The sequence below is a fragment of the Electrophorus electricus genome, chromosome 16 (assembly GCF_041902795.1).
Source record: "Electrophorus electricus isolate QZ-2024a chromosome 16, ASM4190279v1, whole genome shotgun sequence".
NCBI classification, from domain to species: domain Eukaryota; kingdom Metazoa; phylum Chordata; class Actinopteri; order Gymnotiformes; family Gymnotidae; genus Electrophorus; species Electrophorus electricus.
Window position 1 is genome coordinate 6,706,920 of NC_137512.1, and position 24,563 is coordinate 6,731,482.

At 41.5% G+C, this 24,563-nt stretch overlaps 1 protein-coding gene across 1 annotated transcript in view; it reads left to right on the forward strand.

Annotated features, from left to right (window-relative positions):
• The first annotated feature begins 560 nt into the window (after positions 1–560).
• Positions 561–24,563, forward strand: part of fat1b (FAT atypical cadherin 1b) — a 31,034-nt gene continuing 7,031 nt past the window's right edge. Inside the window, 27 exon segments of the mRNA XM_081699346.1 lie at positions 561–3,813; positions 4,574–4,888; positions 6,500–6,561; positions 7,039–7,353; positions 7,486–7,696; positions 7,946–8,014; positions 8,251–8,390; positions 9,962–10,237; positions 10,410–10,620; positions 10,977–11,381; positions 11,559–15,038; positions 15,484–15,680; positions 15,795–15,948; positions 16,300–16,533; positions 17,692–18,081; positions 18,283–18,497; positions 18,657–18,794; positions 18,977–19,120; positions 19,293–19,490; positions 19,888–20,686; positions 20,808–20,936; positions 21,330–21,487; positions 21,712–22,180; positions 22,369–22,522; positions 22,637–22,747; positions 22,835–23,436; positions 23,584–23,672. Coding sequence (XP_081555472.1) covers positions 561–3,813; positions 4,574–4,888; positions 6,500–6,561; positions 7,039–7,353; positions 7,486–7,696; positions 7,946–8,014; positions 8,251–8,390; positions 9,962–10,237; positions 10,410–10,620; positions 10,977–11,381; positions 11,559–15,038; positions 15,484–15,680; positions 15,795–15,948; positions 16,300–16,533; positions 17,692–18,081; positions 18,283–18,497; positions 18,657–18,794; positions 18,977–19,120; positions 19,293–19,490; positions 19,888–20,686; positions 20,808–20,936; positions 21,330–21,487; positions 21,712–22,180; positions 22,369–22,522; positions 22,637–22,747; positions 22,835–23,436; positions 23,584–23,672 — 12,918 coding nt within the window.

The window sequence follows — 24,563 nt, forward strand, 5'->3', positions numbered from 1 at the left end:
GCGAATATTGTGCTTCTGAAGTCTAGCCGACATGTTCTATAACTTCATGTTTTATATATATATATATATATATATATATATATATATATATATATATATATATATATATATATATATATAAAACACAGGATAAGATGGGGTTTCTTGTAAACTGTTACAGCAGATAGTAAGAAGATTGCGCTTGTCATTGTGTCGGTGTTAAAGTTAAAACGTGTCAAGACGTTTATGTAGCCTACATATGTTTAGCCACTGAAGGTTTCAAATAATTAAGAAACGTGTCTTTTGCAGTCTACGGCATAAATAACATGACTTTGTAATTGAGAGTTTTTAGCTTACCTTGCCATACAGTCCATAATATCATTTTAAAATTGCTAAAATCATTAATAATATTACTAAATATTATTAAATATGTAAATTAGGTATCTAACTGCTAAAGGGGTTTATACAGGGGACTTCAGTAAAATGCATAGAAGTCTATTTTGTTCTATTCATATATCCATCTTTGACATTTGATTTATATTCTTTTGCTCTTTTTCAGTGTACCCATATCTTATGCCGCAATGGGTAAATGCTGGAATAATTTCCTGTTGCTCTTAGTCTGCGCTTGCATAGGGGCGCAGCAAAAGACATTAACTTTAAACTTTACACATTCTCTCTATAATGCAACTATATTTGAGAATTCAATTCCAAAAACCTTTGTTGAATGCCCTATTAAAATGGGCATTTTCATATTGGATCGGTTCTGGGATATATCATACAGAATAGAATCTGGAGACCACAAACATTTGTTCAAAGCTGAGGAGCATGTTTTGGGTGACTTCAGTTTCCTGCGAATAAAGACAAAAGGGGGACGTTCTGCCACACTCAACAGGGAGGTAAACGACCAGTACATTTTTACTGTACTAGCAGTTGAAAGGCACTCAGGTGTAGAGGCACGAACACAAGTTAAACTGCAAATTCTGGACACAAATGACCACAGTCCTCTGTTTTCACCAACGATCTATAGCATTACAGTACCTGAAAGCACTGCGATATATACCAGCATAGGCAAAGTCTCAGCAACAGATGCCGACACCGGGACCAACGGAGAATATTATTTCAGCTTCAAAGAGTGGACGTCTGTGTTCTCAGTCCATCCTACAAGTGGTGTCATAACTCTGACCGGCAAGCTGGACTACCTAGATGTGCCGCGGTATGACATTGATGTGCTTGCCGTGGACAGAGGCATAAAACACCACGGGAGCGGCGGAGTCAGCAGTACAGCGAAACTGACGGTGCAGGTATTGCAAGCCAACGTGCATTCACCTGTTGTCACTGCTATTCTTTTAACTCCATGGAACACTACCCAGGATCCTAGCTATGCTTTTTTGACTGTGGAAGATGACGATGAAGGGGAGAATGGAGAGATAGCGTCTTTGGACATAGTGGCTGGGGATCCATTCCAGCAGTTTAAGGCCATTAGAGTGAGCCCTCAAATGAAGGAATACAAGATCAAAGCCATCAAAGAGGTTGCATGGGAGGGATATAACTTTGGATATAACCTTACCTTGCATGCCAAGGATAAGGGAAATCCACCCAGGTTTTCTTCAGCAGTAACTGTAAAGGTGAAACCCCCACATGACATCTTGGAATCACTTAAGTTTGAAAAAAGTATCTACAGGGTTACTATCAGTGAGTTTGCTCCTCCACACTCTCCAGTAGTTACCGTCAGAGCTATGACACGGTATGTAAATATGAAGTATTTAATACAGTATAGGATTAAACAGCACAACTACCCATTCACTATTAATCCAAACACTGGCCTCGTAACCACTGTGGAACCTCTCCAGGCAGAGCACGTTAGCCAGTATGAGTTTAATGTAATTACTAGCGATAGACGAGCTGAAACTAAGATAGTGGTCAATGTCAAAGATATGAACAGCAATGCTCCGAAGTTTGAACAGCCTGCATACGAAGCCAGTGTTGATGAGCACATGCCAATAGGTAGTAGCATTTTAGCCGTGCATGCTAGAGATGTTGACAGTGGGGACAATGGATATGTTACTTATAGCATCGTCAATGTGAACAAACAGCCCTTTGCGATCAATTATTTCACTGGTGTAATAAGCCCTTCTGAGGATTTGGACTACGAGGTAATGCCAAGTAAGTTCTATTTAAGGATTCGAGCATCTGACTGGGGCACCCCTTTCCGCCGAGAAGCAGAAGTTATGGTCTCAATCACCCTGAACAACCTTAATGATAACCAGCCACTCTTTGAAAATATCGACTGTAATGTGTCTGTGCCGAGATCTTTACGAGTCGGTGAACAAATAACAGTGGTGTCTGCCATTGATGCAGATGATTTAGGACTTGTGCTCTATCATATTACAGCTGGTAATGACAAGGGCCTCTTTGATCTTCATCCAAATTCTGGTACACTAACCCTTAAAAAGTCATTAATTGACAGGGATGGAAAACAGCAACTTTTTTCTAGTATAGAAATAACAGCAAATGATGGAGAGATATCTAGTTTCCCCATGAATTTGACTATAAGCTTTGTTAGTGATTTGAAAGAAATTTATTTGAATTGTGTGGAAACTGGAGTTTTGGAAACTTTTTCTAGGATTCTCTTTTTTGGCCCCAAAGTGCACAATGAAAGGCAATATTTGGCTGAATTTTTAGACATGCATTCAGTTAACAACCATTCCCCAAAATTTATAGACTCCACTCCGAGTCTAATAGAGGTTAAAGAGGACCTTCCAGTGGGGACAAGCATATTATTTCTCAAAGCAGCAGATAATGACAGTGGCTTCAATGGGAAATTGCTTTTTGTCATCTCAGGGGGAAACTTTGACAATTGTTTAATGATTGATACAGATACTGGTTGGCTTAAAATTAATGAACCTCTTGATAGAGAAGTAACTGACCACTACACTCTTAACATAACAGTGTATGACCTTGGTTTACCACAAAAGGCCTCATCACATATTTTAGAGATCAAGGTGCTGGATGTCAATGATAATAGCCCAGAGTTCTTACAGAATGAGTACTCAGTGGATGTTAGAGAGGACAGTGTTGTGGGCACAGATGTCATCGAACTAGAAGCCATAGATAAGGATTTGGGGACCAATGGGAAAGTTAGATACTGCTTTCTGACCAAAACAGACACATTTATTATAAATGAAGAGACAGGGATTGTAACAGTTCAAAGCCCACTGGACAGAGAGGCAACCCCATCCTTTGCTTTGAAGGTTGCTGCTTACGACAAAGCAACCGAAGAGCCTCAGCTGATATCCTCCGTTATACTTAACATCATGTTAGCGGATGTAAATGACAACGTGCCTACCTTTTCACCCCTCTCCTACCATGTGAGGGTGAGAGAGGATATCCCAGTGGGCACCTTGATCCTGTGGCTGGAGGCACATGATCCTGACTTGGGTCAGTCCGGTCAAGTGAGATACAGCTTGACCAGCGATGCGGACGGAAGCTTTTACGTGGATAAAGTGAGCGGAGCAGTGTACCTCTTTCAGACCCTTGACTTCGAGAGGAAACAGGTCTATAACCTGACAGCAGAGGCTAGAGACAGGGGAAAACCCATTTCTTTATCCTCAACGTGCTGCATTGAAGTGGAGATAGTGGACGTCAATGAGAACTTGCATCGTCCATCTTTCCCTTTCTTTGTGGCCTGTGGAAATGTGACTGAGGATGCCCGTCCTGGAGCTTCTGTAACGAAAGTGACTGCTTATGATGAGGATGAAGGAAGAGACGGGGAAATACGCTACGCTATACATGAGGGCTCAGGCCTTGGAGTATTCACCATTGATGAAATGAGCGGTAAGTGGCAGTGTACCCAGAAGTGCTTTTATGTACAGCTTTCATGACCTTTCAGATGTGTCCATAGCAGTCAATATTCCAGCCCTATTTGACACTTGGTATAACATTTTTGTTATTATTATTTGTTTTTGATTTTAATTAAATATTATAAAATTGTGACCTGAATATCATACTATATTTTGTTTATTAGCTGACAATAGTCTTTTACAAACCATGTAATTATTATTATTATTATTATTATTATATTCACGGTTCAGTCTTGATGTTTTCCAGGAATGTGCAAAAGGTAATGGACAATCTACTTTAAACTAACTCAATTGTTTACTGTAATACCAGAATAATGGCAAAGCCCGCTGTGTAACTGTGTAATTGTGAACAGTTCAGTATGACAGTGCCACAATCAAGACGAACCTTCAGTTCAGGCTCTCATATAAAATATGGATAAAAAATGGATAAAACTTTACCCATTTTCTTTTGTGTACAAATTTTTTAGCACAGTATTGTTCTTACTGGAACAGGATCTAATGTTCCCGTGAGTCCAAATGTTAGGCTGTCCATGTCGCCGCACCTCTGTTACAGTGAATAAATCATCTCCTAATTCCTAATCTAACTGAAATGTTCATTATGTAAAACACCCATGACCAAGTTTTATGATAGCAGCGTTGGCCTCAGGTGGCTAACTGTTTAATGAACATTCGCTGCAGTGCCTGAACAGTGCTTAACATGTAGTTGAATATGTTTCTCATTATCTTTGCCATAGGTGTCATAAGGACACAGGAGCTACTGGACCATGAGACCACTGCTCATTACTGGCTGATTGTTTATGCCACAGACAAGGCAGTAGTGCCACTCTCATCCTCTGTGGAGGTCTACGTTGAAGTTCAGGATGTTAATGACAATGCTCCAGAGACATCAGAGCCAGTCTACTGCTCCTCTGTGCCAGAGAACTCTCCCAAAGATGTCTCCATCATCTGGATCCAAGCCTTTGATCCTGACTCCAAAAGCAGTGACAAACTAACGTATGAGATAACCGGTGGGAATCTGCAGGGATTTTTTACCATTAACTCACAGACAGGTAGATTAATTTACCTCACTACTGGATTTTGGATAATGTGTTTGTAACGTTGTCGCTGGCTCGAGTGCCAATGGGCGTGGAGCAGGACGCACAGACTCCCTCGATGTGAAACATTTATTGACATAAAACATGTAGAGCAGTGGCACTCACACACAACATTAACGACAGACATGACTTATACATTTAACTAAACACAGGCTACAATCACATCTAACAAATGACCACTTAAGTGTTTTACATACATCAGCAGACAAACAATGACCAACGGTGAGGCACACACTGACAGGGGTTTAAATAGACAAACACACATTAACACGTAACCCCTACAGGTGCGTGCCTTCACGGTGTTGTGGCTACAAACATGGGTGAACCCCCCTATACGCGGCAGGCCATACCATGTGACTTGTGGGGTGGGGGACATCCCTTGACAGTGTTATCATAGTTAGTGTCAAATATATGAGCCATTCACCTTCACAAAATCTATGTTGTCCTGATATTTCCACTTCTAAGATTTTCAAAATTGACTGAAGAAACCAGACTCATACTATTATAAAATACTTATATTTAAACATTCTTCCTCCTTGTTTTGTGGTACTTTTTCATTATGCGAATTTTAGTCCAGTATATTAAGGCCTACAGACACAGATGAGGCAGGCATTTCCACCTGGCTGATAAGAATTTTACTATCAGCACCTGCATTTCTATAAGATCTAACTGCACTAACAAGCAGAAACAAGCAGTTAGCACGAAAATGTCAGTGATCCAACACAAAGGAGATTACTTAGTGAAGAATTTTCAAACTTCTGTGCCTTTTTGATTTCCCACAAAGTGGCAAAAACAAGGTCCTAATTGAATTTATTGAAGCACTGGCAGAGTTCATTGAGACACCAGCTTGGTGATTACCATTCTCTGAACAGCACATGAAATAAATGCAGCTAATTCATTTGACTTGTACAAACATTCCCAAAATTCAATTGACACACACACAAAAAAGCACAGCTTGTGGGGTATAGTTACAGCAGTTTCCCCTTCCAGTTAGTTTGGAATAACATTCCCAATTTATGGGCAGAACAGGACAGGAACTTCAGTGTAAGCAGGATAGTACAGCTGCAGAGTTGCATCTTAATACATTTCCAGTGCACATTTACACTGGAAGTTATTGTGCAATTATATTATTATATTATTACATTATTGAGATTTGTTTCTTTGAGAGTGTGATTTTAATTGTTCTACTGAAACGGTAGAACAATTAACTTAACATTTGTATATGTCCAGGTGAAAAACAGATTTATTTCTGTAGAAAAAAGTTTTTTTTTTATTGTTAAAAAAGGTAGATTCATGTCTCAGTTTCTTTGTTGCATTTTTATTCATAGCATGAACAACACACAAATGCAATGGAATATTGATCAGTATTATACAAAACACAAAATGTAGACTCAATTAATGTTACCTTGCCCTGTTGAAGTTTAAATCATCTATCAATTTTCACTGATCAACCAGTGTCAATGTTTATTATTAGTAATTAAGCTTGCTTTTGTTTATGGCAATTTTCTTAATTAAAAGGCAAAAGTAGTTGCTGAAATTTATGAAAATCTCCCTTTAAATACACAGGTTTGTTGACAACAACCTCCCAAAAGCTGGACCGTGAAGAGCAAGAAGAGCATACGCTTGAAGTAAGATATTCAACTGATAATGTTTATAAGTCGATTCATGAAACACAAGCAGTTTGCCCCCAATAGAAGCACATTTCCCTCTTACTCAGGGACACCTGCTTTGAAAATAACCTTCCAAGAGGCATTTTCCTGCAGTCACCTCTATTCTACCATTCTGTTGATGTACTACTGGGGTATAAACATTAGGAAGATGCTGGGGGTGTAATTATGGACAATTACAAATATTTTGCCAGCTTAATTAAAATTTGTAACCATCACATTTGATGTTCAGCCATGTTTGTAGAATGCAAAGCTTAAACAGTCGCAGCTTGAAGTCAGTTAATAGAATTATCTCAGATGTCCGGGCCCAGTGCTTCCATTTGTGAAACTCCCCAGAACTGTCCTCTTCTAACATTGATGGTTAGTAAACACTGTTGCTCACACTCGTAGTTGACTGATCCCAGGACTTCTAAGCTCACCCGCCTTTCCTCCAAACAGGTCACCATTTCTGATAATGGCAGTCCAGCCATGTCTACAGCTGTGCACGTGGTCGTGAAGGTGCAAGACGAGAATGACAATGCTCCTCAATTCCTTGAGAAGGTCTATAAAATCAAGGTAGTGGAGCGGGCGGAGGCTATCGAAAGGGAGCCGATTTATCGCATCATTGCTCGTGACAGAGATGAGAGTCCTCACTCTGAGATCTCATACACCATAGAAGAGGGTGAGGAGTCTAGGAGGTTCTTCATTGAGCCACAAAGTGGGCTGGTCTCCTCCAAAGAGGCTTTCTCAGTGGGAGAATATCATATTCTCACGGTATGCTTCTTCCTCTCATTTCTCCATTTCCAAATCATGATAGAGGAGCCTATACATTTGAGATTTAGCCCGTGATTGCTAACACTCCATAAAAGTGATATGGAAACCATCATGCACACTGCTGTCTTGCAGATTAAAGCATTGGACAGCGGGCATCCTCAGAAGTCATCGAGCTGTCATTTGCACATTGAGTGGATTGCAAAACCTGAACTACCTAAAGAGGAACTAATGTTTGAGGATATCTCACTCCAGTTTTCTGTCATGGAGAGTGATCCAGTTGGCCATATGGTGGGAGTCATCAGCACACAGCCTCTTGACTCCCCTGTCTGGTTTGATATCAAAGGTAATCAATATCATTCTCCACACACACTTTAAAAAAGCAGTGAAGAGGATGTGTTACAGAGTAATCATTTTAAATACTCAGCTGTACTAATTGATATGACCCTTTCAGGTTAAATGGATGTAGTGTGCACTTCAGTATATTCATACTACCAGCCTGCGCTAATCTTCTTACCTTAACTTCTTACCTTAATCTCTCCTCTCTATCCTTTTTGCGCCTTGCTGTTTTCCCTCGCTTGAATCTGTGTTCAAGGAGACGCATATGATAAAGAAGCGTTTCACATCGTCCAGATGGCTTGTGACCTGAACTGTAGGCCAGAAGGTATCTTCTAACGTCTCACCCTTTTTACCGGTGACATGTCACCGCCCTTCTGTTATCATTTGTTGAATTTCCCAGGAATATTGCTGCAGCACTTGCAAAATCGATACCTGAATATTAATTCCAGGCAACTGTGTTATTGTGGCGTTAGTTTCTTTACTCATGTAGAATGTCTCCTGCTGTTGGAAGAAGTATTAATTATTATCGTATGCGGATACGGTCCATATTGGGATGAACAGGTGGAAATGGTGGCAGGTGGTATACTCTTGAGAAGGGCAGTGGTACTATCATCGTTGCCAAACCACTGGATGCAGAACAGCGGCCACATTACAATCTAACAGTGGAAGCCACAGATGGAACCAGGTCCATCAGCACCCAGGTATGAACACAGGAAATCATCTGTATAGGTTTTTACCAGCACAATAAAAAGTAGGGACTTATAGGGTGCACGGAAGTGCCTGTAATGGCAGGATAACAGCTGTTATTCAGGGTCCTTTCTTATACCGTTCTAGTGCACTTCTCCGAGAGATGGCTGAGTGCACTCTCAGGATAGAGTATGGAGAGTAGAAAACAGACAATGGAAAGTAGGAAACAGACAGCAGATTGTTGCGAAGACTTGACAGCACTAGTTAGGATCGGTACAACAATGATTACAGGTATCAAATACACCAGAAAGCAATCTGAGTCTCCAGAGCATGTTTCTTTGTTCATTTCACCCTTAATATTTGCCTTTTGTCACAGTTGCTTAGTAACAAGTCCAGTTTTATCAACATACAGAATGGGTTCTTCATTGTTCATTGCTTAAAGCACTGTGTGCACAATCTCAAAAAATGAATGTTTAATGGTACATATCAAATATTTATGAACATAGGCAGAATATCCATGACCATCCATGAATTGGTAGGATTATTTTGAATTACCTGCTAATTTGTGTACTGTAGTAATGCATTTATCACAGAAGTGACCAACACTGCTCCTGAAAGGCCACAAATGGGCTTTCTCTTCTCTAACACAACCCCCCTGGTGAATCTTTGCTATGCATATATTAGGGTAATCCTTGCTCTAACACACCTGAGTTAATACATGGCTTATTTACAAAGCCCTTAATGAGCTACGTCAGCCAGGTGGTGGTGGTGGTCTTTGGGTTTGGCACTGGGAGCCCCTGCTCTGTCACAGTGAATTCATCTCGGAAAAATTGAACTGTTACTAACCAACTGAGCTGTGAGCTGTGAAGACTAAACTCGGAACTCTTCTGGCTCTCCAGCATTGGTGTTACACCTCTGCTGTAGATCATTCTATGGTTATCAGTATCATCATGTCCTGTATCTTATTGGCTTTGTGTTGCACCTTGTACTGCAGTGATGCGGGCCCTCTTTGTTCTTTTGTGTCATGGTAGTTCTCCTTAGGCCATACCTGAATATGTCAGACGAGGCAGCCAGACTTATCAGGTCACAACATGAGACTCTTCTTTCAGTGGAAGCAGGCTTGCCTGAGGGCACAAAGGCTATGTGAGGAGGTGTAATGTTTTCAAGGAGCCTGATATTTTGACTCTTAAACTTCCTCTCATGTTTCAGAGAGCTCTACCCCGTAGGACCAGCAAATGCACTTTGTCATATCGTAATGGGTTGCTTGCATTTGGACATTTTCTCAGTTTGTGCAAATCTTATCTGCAGTGTGCAGCTAAGGGCAGACAATATTCACTTGGTATTCTTATCTTGAAAAGCCATGATTTATTTAATATATTAAAACAGCTCGAATGTTATATGTTTCTCTAAAGCAGTGTCATAGTTTTTGCAATGATTGCCTATAGAGAACAAATATGAATTGTGTATTGTTAAAGTGATAGCACAGTATGGTACAATAGCCTTTTGTTTAACATAGTACGATTATTAAAATTATATCTGTTTAACATGTATTTACAGTTATTTTTCTCGCTGCCCTCTGAAATAGGTCTTAATCAAGGTTATTGACACTAATGAGCATCAACCCCAGTTTGCTCAAGCTAAGTATGAAATCAACATTCCAGAGGAGACCCAACCAGGAACGAAGATACTCAAGATCAGTGCTACAGATAAAGATGATAAGAAAAAACTATCCTACAAGCTACTGAGCAGTACAGACCCACACAGCCTTAAGAACTTTCGTCTAGACCCTTGGACAGGCTTTCTATATACTGCTGAGGAACTAGATCACGAAACCATGCACAGGCACATCCTAACTGTTATGGTAAGGTGGGATTTATGCTTGTTTTTTTTATGAAACAAAAGAGCAATTTGTTTTATTTTTGCAAGTATTATTTCATTGTTCGCAACATGTGTAAATGTATACAATGAATATGATATGATATTTTACTAATAGCAACACTTAGTGGACTAATTTTAATGCCATATTTCAAAAGGTCCGAGATCAGCATGTCCCTGTGAAGCGTAACCTGGTGAGAGTGATCATCCATGTTGAAGATAGAAACGACAATGCTCCATGGTTCACCAGCTCTCAGTACTCTGGTCAGGTGTTTGAATCAGCTGCGATTGGCTCAGCTGTATTACAGGTCACTGCTTTGGACAAAGACAAAGGCCAGAATGCTGAGATCCTCTACAGTATAGAATCAGGTAAAAGACAGTTGTCTTTCAAAAGCATTAATGTTATCTTAATGCAATAGCGATTGAATATCTATCTCCCAGCAGCACCTGAGCAGATTAAGGCTTTCTAAACTCTTTTGAGTTGGATGTATGACAAGTAATTATGATCAGGAAATAGTTTGATGATTGCAATCAATGAATGCAGGTGCCAAAAAGAAATTATGCAGATGAATTACCAATCTTGGCTGTCCTCTCTGGTATTATCTTATATAATTGGATCATGTCACAAAACGGAAATTACTAATAAGACATGCATTGTTCACCAGCAGGACATGTTAATGTTTATTCCAATTCACTAATATATTGCTGACTTTTCTTTGTCATAGGAGATGATAGTAATTCCTTTGAAATAGACATGATCTTGGGAATAATAAAGGTCGCAGAGGAACTTGGCTGCACCAACAGGAGTCAGTATGAGCTGAAGGTGAAAGCATCAGATAAAGGAGATCCACCGCTGAGTGTTTTTACAACAATCTATATCACAGTCACCATTTCCAATAATGCAGAGCCAAAGTTCAATCCCAGCCCAATCTCTGTTGAGATCAGTGAGGCAGCCCCAGTTGGGACTTTTGTGACTATGGTCACAGCCTCCAGTCAGTCATCTGTCTTATATCAAATCAAAGAAGGAAACACAAATGGCACATTTGACATCAATCCAAACTCAGGTTCTATTGTTACCAGAAGGAAGCTGGACTACGAGACCCTGTCTTCGTATAAATTGACTGTGCAAGGTACAAACATGGCTGGAATGTCTAGTGATGTCATGCTGCTTGTTTTTGTAAAAGACGTGAACGACAATGCCCCTGTCTTCACTCAGACTGAATTTATGGGGTACATTAGCGAAGCAGCTACACTAAGGACAGTTGTCCTGACTAATGAAGATGCTCCACTTGTCATTCATGCAACAGATGCTGATGAGAAAGCAAATGCCAGGCTTGTCTATCAGATTGTGGAGCCATTTGCTCGCAACTACTTTGCCATCGATTCTGGCGCAGGAGTAATTCAGACAATCAGCAGCCTTGATTATGAGTATCGACGTGTGTTCCACTTCACGGTGCAAGCCCATGATGCTGGCGTGCCGTGTTTGTTTACGCAGAGTGTTGCCAGTGTGACGGTGTATGTCATTGATGTCAATGATTGCAACCCAAGATTCAGCCAGGATTTCTTTGAAGCAACCCTACTTCTGCCAACATACAAGGGAGTAAGAGTGATCACATTAAATGCTACAGATGATGACTCTCTACCCAATGCCAAGCTCTTGTTCTCTATTTTAGATGGGAACACTAGGAACAACTTCAAGATTGATCCTATTTTGGGTGAGATTTTTGTGCAGAATGCCACACAGCTACACAGCAGGTACATTCTGACTGTCAGGGTCTCTGATGGAAAGTTTACAAGTACTGCTATGGCAAAAATCACTGTTCAAGAGAACAAAGCCCATGGTCTGAAATTCACCCAGGAAATATTCACTGCCTCCATACAGGAGAACTCTTCAGAGAGGGAAACCTTGGCTATTATTGCTGCAGTCGGGAACAAAATAGATGAACCTCTATTATATTCCATTCTGAATCCAGACAGGAGATTTGATATAGGTCATACCTCTGGGGTTCTCTTTACCACTGGGATACCATTTGATCGAGAGGAACAAGACACATTTGATGTGATTGTGGAGGTTACCAAAGAGAAGAACGGAGTTGGAACTGCCCATGTGCTTGTGAAAGTCACTGTTGAAGATGTCAATGATAATGCACCACTGTTTGTCAACCTGCCCTATACTATTGTTGCTCAGATGGATGCTATAGTTGGAACTGTTTTTAGGCAGGTAACTGCAGTGGACAGGGATGTTGACAGAAATTCAGAGATTAAATACCATTTGAAAGGGGGTGATAAATATTTTCAGATAAATCCCTCTGGTGAAGTCTCCCTAAAAAGGCTATTTGAACAGGAAAGTCTCAACACAAGGTTTTTGCTTAAAGTTATAGCTGTGGATGGTGGTCATGAGCTCCTTTCCTCAACAGCAGAGATGACAATTACTGTTGTAAACAAAGCCACACCAGTGTTCGAAAGACCTTTTTATAAAATTGAAATTCCCGAGAATGTGCTGTTACATACTTCAGTAGTGCAGGTCCGAGCAAATGAGTCTGTTGGGACCCGTACAGTCTACAAGATCTATGAGGGAGACCTGTTTGGTCATTTTTCCATTAACTTTAACACTGGAGTCATAGAAGTGATTAAACCATTGGACTATGAGACACACCCTGCACACAGGATAATTATCCATGCAGTAGACTCTCTAACTGGGGCTCATGCTGAAGTTTTTGTAGACATAATTTTAGAGGATATCAACGACAATGCACCCATGTTTGATATGAAGTCATATAACATTAGTATCTCTGAGTCTGTTATGATAGGTGCTTCAGTATTGCAAATTACTGCTAGAGACTCAGACAGTGGGATCAACAAAGAAATATTCTATCATTTGTATGCAAAAAATGGGTCTAATTCAGAGCACTTCAGAATAGATGATCAAAGTGGGGTTATCTGGACTACTGCTATGTTGGACCATGAAACGGAGCCGAAGCATGAGCTGACCATAAAAGCTTTGGATTGTGGAGTTCCTCAGCTGTACAGTATGGTCACAGTGGTAATACATGTTACTGACCTAAATGATAACCCACCTGTATTTTCACATCAACTATACAATGCTACTGTCAGTGAGCTCTCACCTCCAGGTCATTTTGTTGCCCGTGTTTATGCTTCTGATGCTGACAGCACTGATATTGCAAAACTGGAGTTTTTTTTTCTATCTGGGAATGAGGACAGTGTCTTTGGTATTGATAAGAGCAGTGGAGTAATTGCCATTGCAAGCCACCAAAGGCAAAAACTGGAGAGTATCTATAACTTAATAGTATTTGCCACTGATGGAGTTTTCAGAGCTCTGGCTAAGGTAAAAGTTGATGTGATAAGTGCAAATAAGTATAGCCCACTGTTTACACAAGACAAGTATGTTGTTGAACTTCTGGAGAACTCTCCTTTAGGGACACTGGTTGCCTGGGTGCAGGTGCATGACCAGGATCCTGGAGAATATGGTGAAGTTACATTATTTATTGTAAATGATGTGGCCCAAGACAAATTCACTGTAAATGCTGATGGGCAGATTCACACAGCTGAAAGCTTTGATCGAGAGAATGCAGCAGAGAAAGTGATCCCTATAAACATACTTGCTAAGGATGGAGGAGGAAAAGTGGGCTTTTGCACTGTTGTTGTACTTCTGTCGGATGTAAATGACAATGCACCAAAGTTTAGGCTATCCGAGTATAAAGCCACAGTCTGGGACACTGTTCCCATAGGAATGACTGTGATAAAAATATCAGCTGTGGATGATGATGAGGGAAGTAATGCTGACATTGTATATACCATGGACTCAGACATTGGACACTTTGAAATTCACCCCTTTAGTGGGGCAGTTGTCACAAAAGGAAGTCTAATGGAACTACAAAATGCAATGTTTTCCTTCTATGTGAAGGCTAAAGATTCTGGAAGCCCTTCAAAACAATCTGTTGTTCCGGTTTCAATTACAATACTTCCTTCTGATTTGCCTGTGCCAATGCTTGCTGAAACATTGCTTCAGCTGGAACTTGCAGAGGATCTCCCAGTTGGGACTGAGCTATATGTCATCCAGTCTAAAAGCAAAGATCCTATGCTCTATAGGCTTATAAGGGGAAACATTCCAGAGAGTAACAGAGATGATGCATTTGTCATTGAAACTAACACTGGAAAGCTAAAACTCACCAAACGACTTGACTATGAGACTACTAAATGGTATCAGCTCTCAGTACAGGTCCAGGGCACTGCAGAGCACATGGAGCTAACCTCAGTCATAGACATAAATATACAATTAAAAGATGTAAATGACAACAACCCACAGTTTGACTCATGCACTTACAAGTCTTTCATTGTTGAGAACTTACCAGGAGGCACCTCTGTAGTCCAGGTAAGGGCTATGGACTTGGACTCTGGAGTGAACGGTCAGGTCGTATATAGCCTAGCTGAGAATCAGGAGAACCCTGAGATTCTGGAGTTGTTTGCTGTGGACAGCAGGACAGGATGGGTCACCACTGTCTCAGAGATAGACAGGGAGAAAAAAGACATGTATACAATAATAGTTATCGCCACAGATAGAGCACCAGAGTTGCAGATGACTGGCACCACCATTGTGGAGGTGGCTGTGGTGGATGTGAATGACAATCCTCCGGTGTTTACTGAGGCAGTGTACAAGGCTGCAGTGAGGGAGGATGAATCTGCACCAGGCACTGTCATAACCACGCTGAGCATCACAGACAATGACAGTGAGGAGATCAACAGGAGATTCAGTTGCTTCATCACAAGTAAGGCCTGTAATGCTAAACAATAGATACTACCATTTAATGTATTATTGTGAAAGATAGACAATAAGACTGATTTTAAGAAGGTTGAAAAGCATTTTGTCAGACATAATGAGACTGTGGGCTGGTCAACGGAATTTAATATGTTGGACATGATAAATAATCAATAATAATGGAGATGTGTAAATAGTAAAAATGGAGATGTAAAATAGTAATATTGGAGACACAAAATCAGTAATAATAAAGATGTGGTAGGTTGCAAGTTAATACTCAAGAGAAAGTGTTCAAAGGAATTTCAAGCCCTGATGGGAGCCATAACTGCCTTGTTAGCTGCAGTGAAAAAAGTACTCTCCCAGACCTATTTAGAGCGCGAAAATGCAAAGCTACTAGAAATCTAATCTGTTTTAGACTCCTGCTCTCATGCTCATTAGCCTGTTTTTCTGTTTAGGTAAAGAACCTCAGGGCCTGTTTCTGGTGGGATATGTGTACAGTGCTTGCACAGTCATGGCTGGCAAAACCTTGGACAGAGAGGACAGGGAGCATTATGTCCTGAATATAACAGCCACAGATGGAACCTACATGGCCAAGACTACTGTAGATCTCACAGTTCTTGATGCAAATGACAATGACCCTGTCTGTGAGAAGGTATTTTTTTATAGCTTCCGTATATGAAAAACCTTTTTGGGTGGATTGTCAGGACAGTAATGTTTTTAAACATTTTCAAGCTCCAGTGCTAGTCTCAGTTGTGCTGTGTCTTAGGGTCTGTATGCTGTAAAGGTTCCAGAAAATTCCCCAGCAGGAAAACTCATCCTGCGGGTTTCAGCCACTGATCCAGATATCAAGTCAAATGCTGAAATTATATATCGCCTAACCGGAGGTGGGGATGACTCTTTCAGAATTGATTCTGCTACAGGTAAAAACAAACGCCTGTTAAAATCGCTTTCAGTATAGCACATTGTTGAAAGCTGCAGTGTACCAGGGAGTATAAAAAATTTACTACAGCTGACATGGATATTTACAAACAGATGTTTATATGCCAAAGCATGTGGTGTTTATGTTTATATTTACAGTACCACTTTAGCTCCACTTTAGTGCCTTGGGATAAACCTTCTTACCATATAATTTTATAATGAATTAACAAATAAAAATAAAAATGCCAATAATAAATGAAAACATTTCTGATAAAAAATATCCTGTCTGATTATTATTGTGTAATGATGATTTTCTGTTGTTCATTCTAAATATTTTGGTGCTTCTCTACAAGGTACACTGGAGACACTGCTGCCCCTTGACCGAGAGAAGAGAGATGTGTATAACGTTACAGTGCAGGCGTTGGACGGGGAGAATCGCTTCTGTCAGGCTGATGTGTTAATCACCGTTGAAGACATTAATGACAATGCCCCTATATTCACCTCTGACATGTACCATGTTAATGTCCTTGAGAACACACAGCCCGGGGCCTGTCTGGCACGTCTGCAGGCCTCCGATGCCGATACTGGTAAGAATGTTTCCCTTTATACTTCCATGCTGAGGCAGGTGTTGTAGTCGTGTGGTGTTTATGGAAACAAAGTCTGCGCTTTTGACTTTGTACAATTATGGAAAAAGAAGAAATTGACAGACCTCCACCACACACATTTGCTTGCTGCTGAGAGCAATCAATTGATTCGCTTCGTATGCTTATAGCACTCGTTATGTGCCAGTTTCCGTTGGCAGTCAGCTCTTCTCTCGCAGAATGGAGCGTTCACCGTTTCACCCATCTGGTCCAGTGCAAAATCGCCCACCATCTGGACTTGTCTGGGTCCTTTAAAAAAAACGACCAATTATGTTCACACAGCAGGCACGGTTCAAGCTCATGTCGTGATGATAATCGCAGCTCCATATCAATTAAGGCTGAGATCAGTTTGCACTCTCTCCTGTGCAGTCTCTAAAGCATGGTGCCTATTTGTTGATACATTTTTAAATTTTCACCAGTCTGCTCACTTGATTTCCGCAGTTCCGATTTTACTGCTGCAGTTTCATTCGTTGCTGTAGCTTATCCAGTGAAGACGGTTTGATGAATGTTGCCATGGGAAAAAGTTATGTGCACATTCCATTCCTCATCACATCCATTCTTTTCAAAGTCGTTTGCAGTCTTGTCTCTTTCACAAACAAGATTGTGTGCGCTAATCACTGGCATAAACAACTGCCTGGGTGGGTGTCTCTGTAATCACTGCCTTATTCTTCTTACTCATGTACACCAGTTTTGATAGGATTAGAACATACACCATTTATTTATGAATTCTTGTTATTGTGAGTGGAGACCGTTAGGTGATTAAGCTCAATTCATTCAGCTGATAATAGACAAATTTCAACAGCAGAAATGAGCGACAGGTCTGGATAGCAGGATGTCACAAACAACATGGTCAGCACTACCAAGCACTATAGACATATCTGTGTGATAAGCATAAACTACAACAATTTATGCTCAAGTGTAAACTTTAACAAAAATCGTTCATTTAAGTTTTCACTTTTCCTTTTCCGCCTAAATATATTTGTGCTATACTCCCTAAGTCTACACAGAGAGGGGCCCAAATAGGCCCTTGTGGTGCCCCATGTTTAATGTCGGCCAACCTCTTACGAAGACTTACAAGCCTCTTCACCTCTTCTTTGCTTTCAGGGCTGAACAGTAAAATCAGCTATTCATTCGAATACTCTGCTGGAGGCCTGTTTTCTATTGAGGAGCAGTCTGGGATCATCAGCCTAGTGAAGCCTCTGAACAGACCAAAGAAGGCCTCATACAGGTTGAGGGTTTGCGCTGTGGACCACGGTGCCCCCCGGAGGCTCTCCTCGCTTTGCTCTGTGGAGGTGGCCGTGGTGGGGGCTAACAACCATCCTCCTTTGTTTGAGCAGAGGGACTACGTCTCCACGGTGCCTGAAGACATAGCTGTAGGGACCCAGCTTCTGACGGTTTTTGCAGCCGGCAGAGATGTGCAGTCCAACGGTCATACGTGGTACTCTATCACGGCTGGCAATGAGAAGGGTGCATTCAGGATCAACTCTCAAACAGGTAGAAACACACTGGTAACCACAAGCAGTTTTCGTATGTAAAAAAAAAAAAATTCCTGTTTATGTGGGATCATCTTGTGTGGTAGCTAGCATACTACCTGGAGCCATGGTGCTTGACTCCATGTTTACTGCATGAGGGTAGTTATCTCTAGAAGACTCTTATTATGGCCTCAAATCTTTCTGAGACTCTCCATCTCTACAGGTGACATCTTTGTGATTGCACGGCTGGATTACGAGGCGTCGCGTCAGCACTACTTGACAGTGAAGGCCACGTCTGGTGGGGAGGAGGCACTGAGCGACACAGCCACCGTCACCATCCATCTGACAGATGTCAACGACAACTGTCCTGTTTTCAGCCAGGAGGTCTACTCAGCAGCAGTCCAGGAGGACTCCGAGGCTGGCTGCTCAGTGTTAACTGTGAGTGTAGCTTCATATAGTCACAACCCAATTAGCTGTCTTTGGCATAACTTGGCTAGACATCTGGTGGGGTTGTAGAAACAATTGTATGGTGTCAATAATCACACATGTTGGTGATTAGTTACCCATATGATTAGTTATGCTGATCCATTTCTTTAGGTGTCGGCGAGTGACTTCGATGGGCCTTCAAACAATCGACTGCGCTTTTCCATTGCGGCTGGTTACGAGGGCAGCCCGTTCATCATAGACACAGTCAGCGGGGTAGTGAAAGTGGCTCATCAGTTAGACAGAGAAAAGGTCGAACTTTCTAAATACTCTAATTCATTAACTCCCTCTCTCATTGTGTCCCGATAAAAAAAAGCACACCCTCCTTTTGAGACAGAACAATCTTAAACCTTTAAGTTATATTTTCTTTAATTTTTTTCAGAAAAGCTGAAGATGAATTTAGCTCAGGTTCTTTTCTGTCTTGTTTAAATTAGGTTGCTGGGTACAAGCTGACAGTTTTGGCTTCAGACAGTGGAAATCCTCCCAAATCAAGCACTGCTGCAATCAATATAACAGTGGCTGATGTCAATGATAATTCCCCCATCTTCTCCCAGGTTAACTACAGCCTCGTCATACAGGTAGGCGCGTCCTGGCATACCAAGCAGGCCAAATTGAAGCTGACAAACTCCTCTCTCCTCCTCCATGGTCCACAGATTGGCTGAGCTCTCACCAATGTGGAAGCGATAATCCCCTGGGCTTGGCTGACTGGGCTGAGTTGTCTGTCTATCCATCTCTCTCTGTGTATCACAGGAGAGTCTGCATTCAGGAGCCAGTGTCTTGCAGCTCAGCGTGACAGACAATGATTCCCCCGAAAATGGACCCCCATTCTCCTACAACATCTTCAAGGGCAATGAGGGAAAGCTCTTCAGTATAGACCATCAGGGAGTTGTTAGGACCACGGCGTCACTCAAGAGTATAGGAAAGAATGAATATGCTGTGTATGTGCAGGTAAGGACCGTTTACTGTATTACAGTATATTCATTTGCTGAACTCTCATTTTTCCACAGTGTTGGAGTGTAAGCTATAGAATGTTACTTGTTACTCATATCCTTTTTGCATGCCACAAAAAGGTTTGGCCTTTTATTAAAAGTCCAAAATCTAAATATACAAATAAGCCTACTTTTGGTTTGGTTGTTACGGGTTTTACTCCACATTTTGTCCAGAGCTCCCTCTTCTGTTGAAAAACTGAAATGACCTGCTGGTTTAAGAACAAAAAAAACCTACTTACTACAGAAATTAAGCCTTAAAATTATGTTATTTAGCTATCATTTTGTACTAAATGATTTAAACATACCTGAATAGATAGATGTTAAGTTGATTTATGCTTCATTTATCATATTGTCAGGTCTCTGACAGTGGCCAACCTCCTCTCCAGTCATCCGCCCTCCTCAACATTCACATAGCTCAAGCAAGTGTGTATCCTCCATGTGTGTTTCCCCAAGAGATCTTCATCCTGGTCCTAGGAGAGGAGTTCCCAGGAGGCTTTATTGGGAAGGTGCATGCAACTGACCCAGATGAGTATGACACCCTCACATACAGTTTCGAACCGCCGCTCAACAACCTGTTCTCTGTGTCTGGCGCGGATGGCCACCTGCTGGCTTACGGAGGCCTGGACGTGGGCTACTACCTGCTCAACATCTCGGTCAGCGACGGCCGCTTCTCTGCCTCGGCCGGCGTCACCGTGCACGTGCGGCGGATCACACAGAGGATGCTGGACCGCTCCGTGTCGGTACGCTTTGCCGGCATCAATGCCACGCATTTCATCCATGACCACTGGAGGAACATCCAGCGTGTCCTCTGTGGCATCGCAGGCACCCGTGTGGCTGGGGTTCAGATCCTCAGCCTGCAGCCGGTGGAAGCCAATGACCTTGACGTGCTCATGTCCTTGGAGGGGTCTGGAAGTAGTCACTCTTTCCTGGAGCTTCTCTTGCACAAGCTCAACACTTCCTCCACAGTTCCTGCGAGGCTCAGCAGCCTGAGAGTGGTGAGTGTTACACCTCGCTGGTGCACAGACACTGAGCGTCTGGGACGTGTGTGTGGACGGGTGGTGACCCTGGACCCAAGCAGCATGGTGGTTTCTGGCACAAGCAGAGTGAGCTACGTCACACCACATTACCGCATCACTCCTAGATGTATCTGCAAAGGTAAGTTCCTCATATTGGGAGAGATCATAATCTGAGGCTAACATGGCATTAAATCCTCAGTCTTTTGAGATTTTATATTACTGTATCTGTAGTTTTACTATATCTACATTGATGTATGTAGGTGAAAAATGCCCTGAAAGAAGACAAGGGTGTTCAAATAACATATGTCCAGAGGGCTATTATTGTATGTCCTTCCAAGGAAAAGACAAATATCACTGCATATGCCAAGAGGGTAAAGAGGAAAAATGTTATGTAATCCAAAGCATTTTGAATTATCTTCTTAATTGTTTTCAGTTTCCCATAAAAAGCATCTAAATCCAGCCAAAATACGTTGTTAGTCTTCAAAACCATTTGTAGGCAGTAGTGGTAGTGCAGTGTACCCAAGACTCATTAAATGAAGCATACCATATTTGATCATGTGTAATATGAGAAATCATTATTTTCATTTTCAACATCTCTCAGAATGTTTTCACTTTTAAACATGCCTTTGAGATACCGCAAAGACTGAAAAGACAGCAGAAAAACTTGATGTATTCTGTATTTTCCTTAGTCTATGAAGTCTGTCAACAGATATACTTGAAAGGGTAATGAATTTGAACACTGGCTTTGTGTCTAGTATCACTTTCTGTGATGGTCTTATTTCCAGGAGGTTCTTTAATGAGGTTCAGTGAGAAAAGCTACATCAAATATCATTGGAGAAGGAACACTACAGAAGTAATTAAGTTTTCTCTTAGGTTTAAAACTCTTTCTAGCCATGGAACAGTGATGATTGTTAAAGGAAGAGGCTATAGCATTCTGGAGGTATGAGTATTAAAAAATGGCAACATTTATTTTAAAAATCATTTAAACTTGTGTCCTACTCTAATTTGCTCTTTGCAATTTAGTTATGTGGTCTCTGTAAATGTCCTCGATGGTCAATGTTTGAATTTTACCATAATAAAATGCATGCACATGGAAATTCCTTGCTTCACTACAATGCCTTCATATGTACTGAATGCCTGCACTGTGCTGATTACTGTCTGCAGGTAGCAGAAGGCAGGCTGCAGTGCCATTTGGACTGTGGCAGTGGGCTCGCTACCATGCCTGTGCACAGGACTGCTGTAAATGATGGTCACTGGCACACCGTGGAGATGGAGGTAAAGAGAAGCCATGCCAGGCTGGTCCTGGACCACCTCCACTCCGCCTCAAGCATCCTGTCTGGTGCGTACCCCTGCCTTGGCCTGGATGTCCAGGTGATCCTTGGCAGACATACTGGGTTACTTGGCTCTCGGCCCAGGCGTACACTGTCCGTCTCCAGCAGCCTGCAGGGATGCATGGACCTGGTGCGCCTTAATGAGCACAGCCTCCTCCTGCGTTCAGAAGCACTGTCAGGAATTGCATTAGACGACATGGCAGAAGTAATGCCAGGCTGTGACATGAACTCAACTCCAGACACAGACTGCTCAAGCAACCCCTGCCTCAATGGAGGACACTGCTCTCAGAGGCGTAGTGGAGGTAAACTGAGCTCCATAAACCGACACAAAATAGTGAGGAGAAAACACTACAAACAGTTAGCCCCTGTCCATCCTCTCCATTGAAGTCAGTCAATTAGTAAATAGAAGGATAAATACCCATTGTTATATATTTATATGCAGTATTTATTCATGGTATTGCTAAGATGACTAATTGATTATCTTTTGTAGGCTATTACTGCATGTGTAATAATTTATTCATGGGAGTTCACTGTGAGTTCAGTATGAGTCCATGTGCTTCCAACCCCTGTCTGTATGGTGGAGTATGTATACAAAACAACAATGAGTACTACTGCCGCTGTCGAGGACAGTACACTGGCCAAAGGTATTTACATGGTTCTGACAGCATGAATTACACCGTTTGAATTATTGAGGGTATGGTGACACTAGTGTTTAAAGAGAAGAGGTTTTTACCTCAGCAATCTGTTTGCAACTGCAGATGTGAGATTGGGCCATACTGCAAGGAGAATCCATGTATGAATGGTGGACATTGTATTGACAGTCTGGATGGGCCTGTCTGTGAGTGTAAAGCCGGATTCAAGGGAGAAAGGTGTGTATCGATACCTTGTTTTATTTCAGTTTTCACTGTGACCAAGTGTGCATTTTGACAGGGCTGTTATTGCTTTCTCCTGACCAGGTGCTTGGCTGACATGGACGAATGTTTGCAGCTTCCTTGCCTAAATGGAGGCTGGTGCACAAACACCCATGGCTCCTTCAATTGTAGCTGTCAGCCGGGCTTCAGCGGGCGGCTGTGCGAGATGCACGGTGACGGCCACGACATTTTCATCTCCTCTTCCTGGAACGTTGATCTGGCTGAACCGGCAGTGATACTCTTCTTGGCCATCTTCTTCTTGGCGGTGTTAAACATCCTCGTCTGTCACACCTACTGCAAGAGCAGCAAAGAGGAGCAAGAGAGAGAAATACACAGAGCCGCTGAGGCCTACACCCAGAGGGCTTATTTGGACAACCGGCCCGGTAGAAAGACCTTTCTGGGCACCCCACCACCAGTCCCACTGAAACCTGTGTCTTACACCCCCAGTGCTTCTGGAGACCCTAGTAAGGCCATGGATTCAGGCTCCATGCCTGAGTTCAGTTCCCTTACTCCAGATGTGAGACTTGGCCCTAGAAAGATGGTGGCTGTGTGCAGTGGATCACCCAGCCTACCCCAGTGCAGAGACTCCTGCTTGCCCACAGACAGTGAATCTGTGCAAAAGTCAGACATGGATGAGGATGATAATGGTAGGACAGTGTTGGTCCAGGCCAGAAGTGGCAGATTTTTTTTTCAAATAAACTGAGACAACATTACGTTTAGTAACTTTATTGTAATAATACTGAATACGTTTGGGTTTTGAAGGTTATTTTCCATATTTTGTATTTTATTCTCAGAAAGCGCAGCAGAAACAAACGTTTACTTGCCAGTTGGAGAGGAGAGGTCAGCCAGTAAAAGAGAAAGTACCCAGAAGGTCTTACTTCAGATAACAGTAAGTGGATTCTTAGTTTGCTTGCTTTCTTTTTTTTCACTAAAATATGAAAATCCAAAACATAGCAAATGATACTGTATTTATGAGAAAAATATGGTCCGGTTCATTATCATAGCATGAACTGAGGAATCATCAGAAGAATTTTCTTTTGGTCAGCACTTCAACCTCTGGCCCTGATTGCACTACAAGAGCAAAAATATAAGTGTGACTTGCAGATATGACAGTGGAAATCCATTGGTCCAACGGTCTCTGAAATTTACCCAACAGAGGATCGCTTTGCTAATTACAACTTCTAGTTAAACACCATGCCACTCTGTGTGACCCCTTTACCAATAATTAAATGAGCCCAAGATAAACTAAAGGAATGTTTCAGACTAACTGAAACTGTAACTGTAAATCTGTAACTTAATCCCCACTTAGTGTAACTATAGTAAAGTATATGTTGCCAGAGACAAAAACTGTACTTAAAGCAGAAAGAAAAACTCTTATTCAAACCACGCTAATGGGAAAGCAATTAGTCTGTTGTTCTCCATTCTGCTATAAGGAGGCTTTTTAATCTGTGATAACATCATCATAGCTGAGTCAGATAGAACTCCAATTGTCCATTTCGTTTTTGTACACAGTAATTATATATCCCTTGTAGTTTTGTCAAATGTTGTCAGCATAACATTCACTGGTTTTTTTTTTGAGGTTCTTAATTTTACCATCCTCCATAGTGATGGATTTGTCTAATAATTAGGTTATCATATTGCTTTCATATGATGGGCAATGCATTAGAAACATAAACATTAACAATCCTAAATATTTACTAAATTTGCCTGTTTGTGATTTTAATTTCTACATTCACATTTTCCTTTTAAATCTTAAAATATTAAATATTCTTCT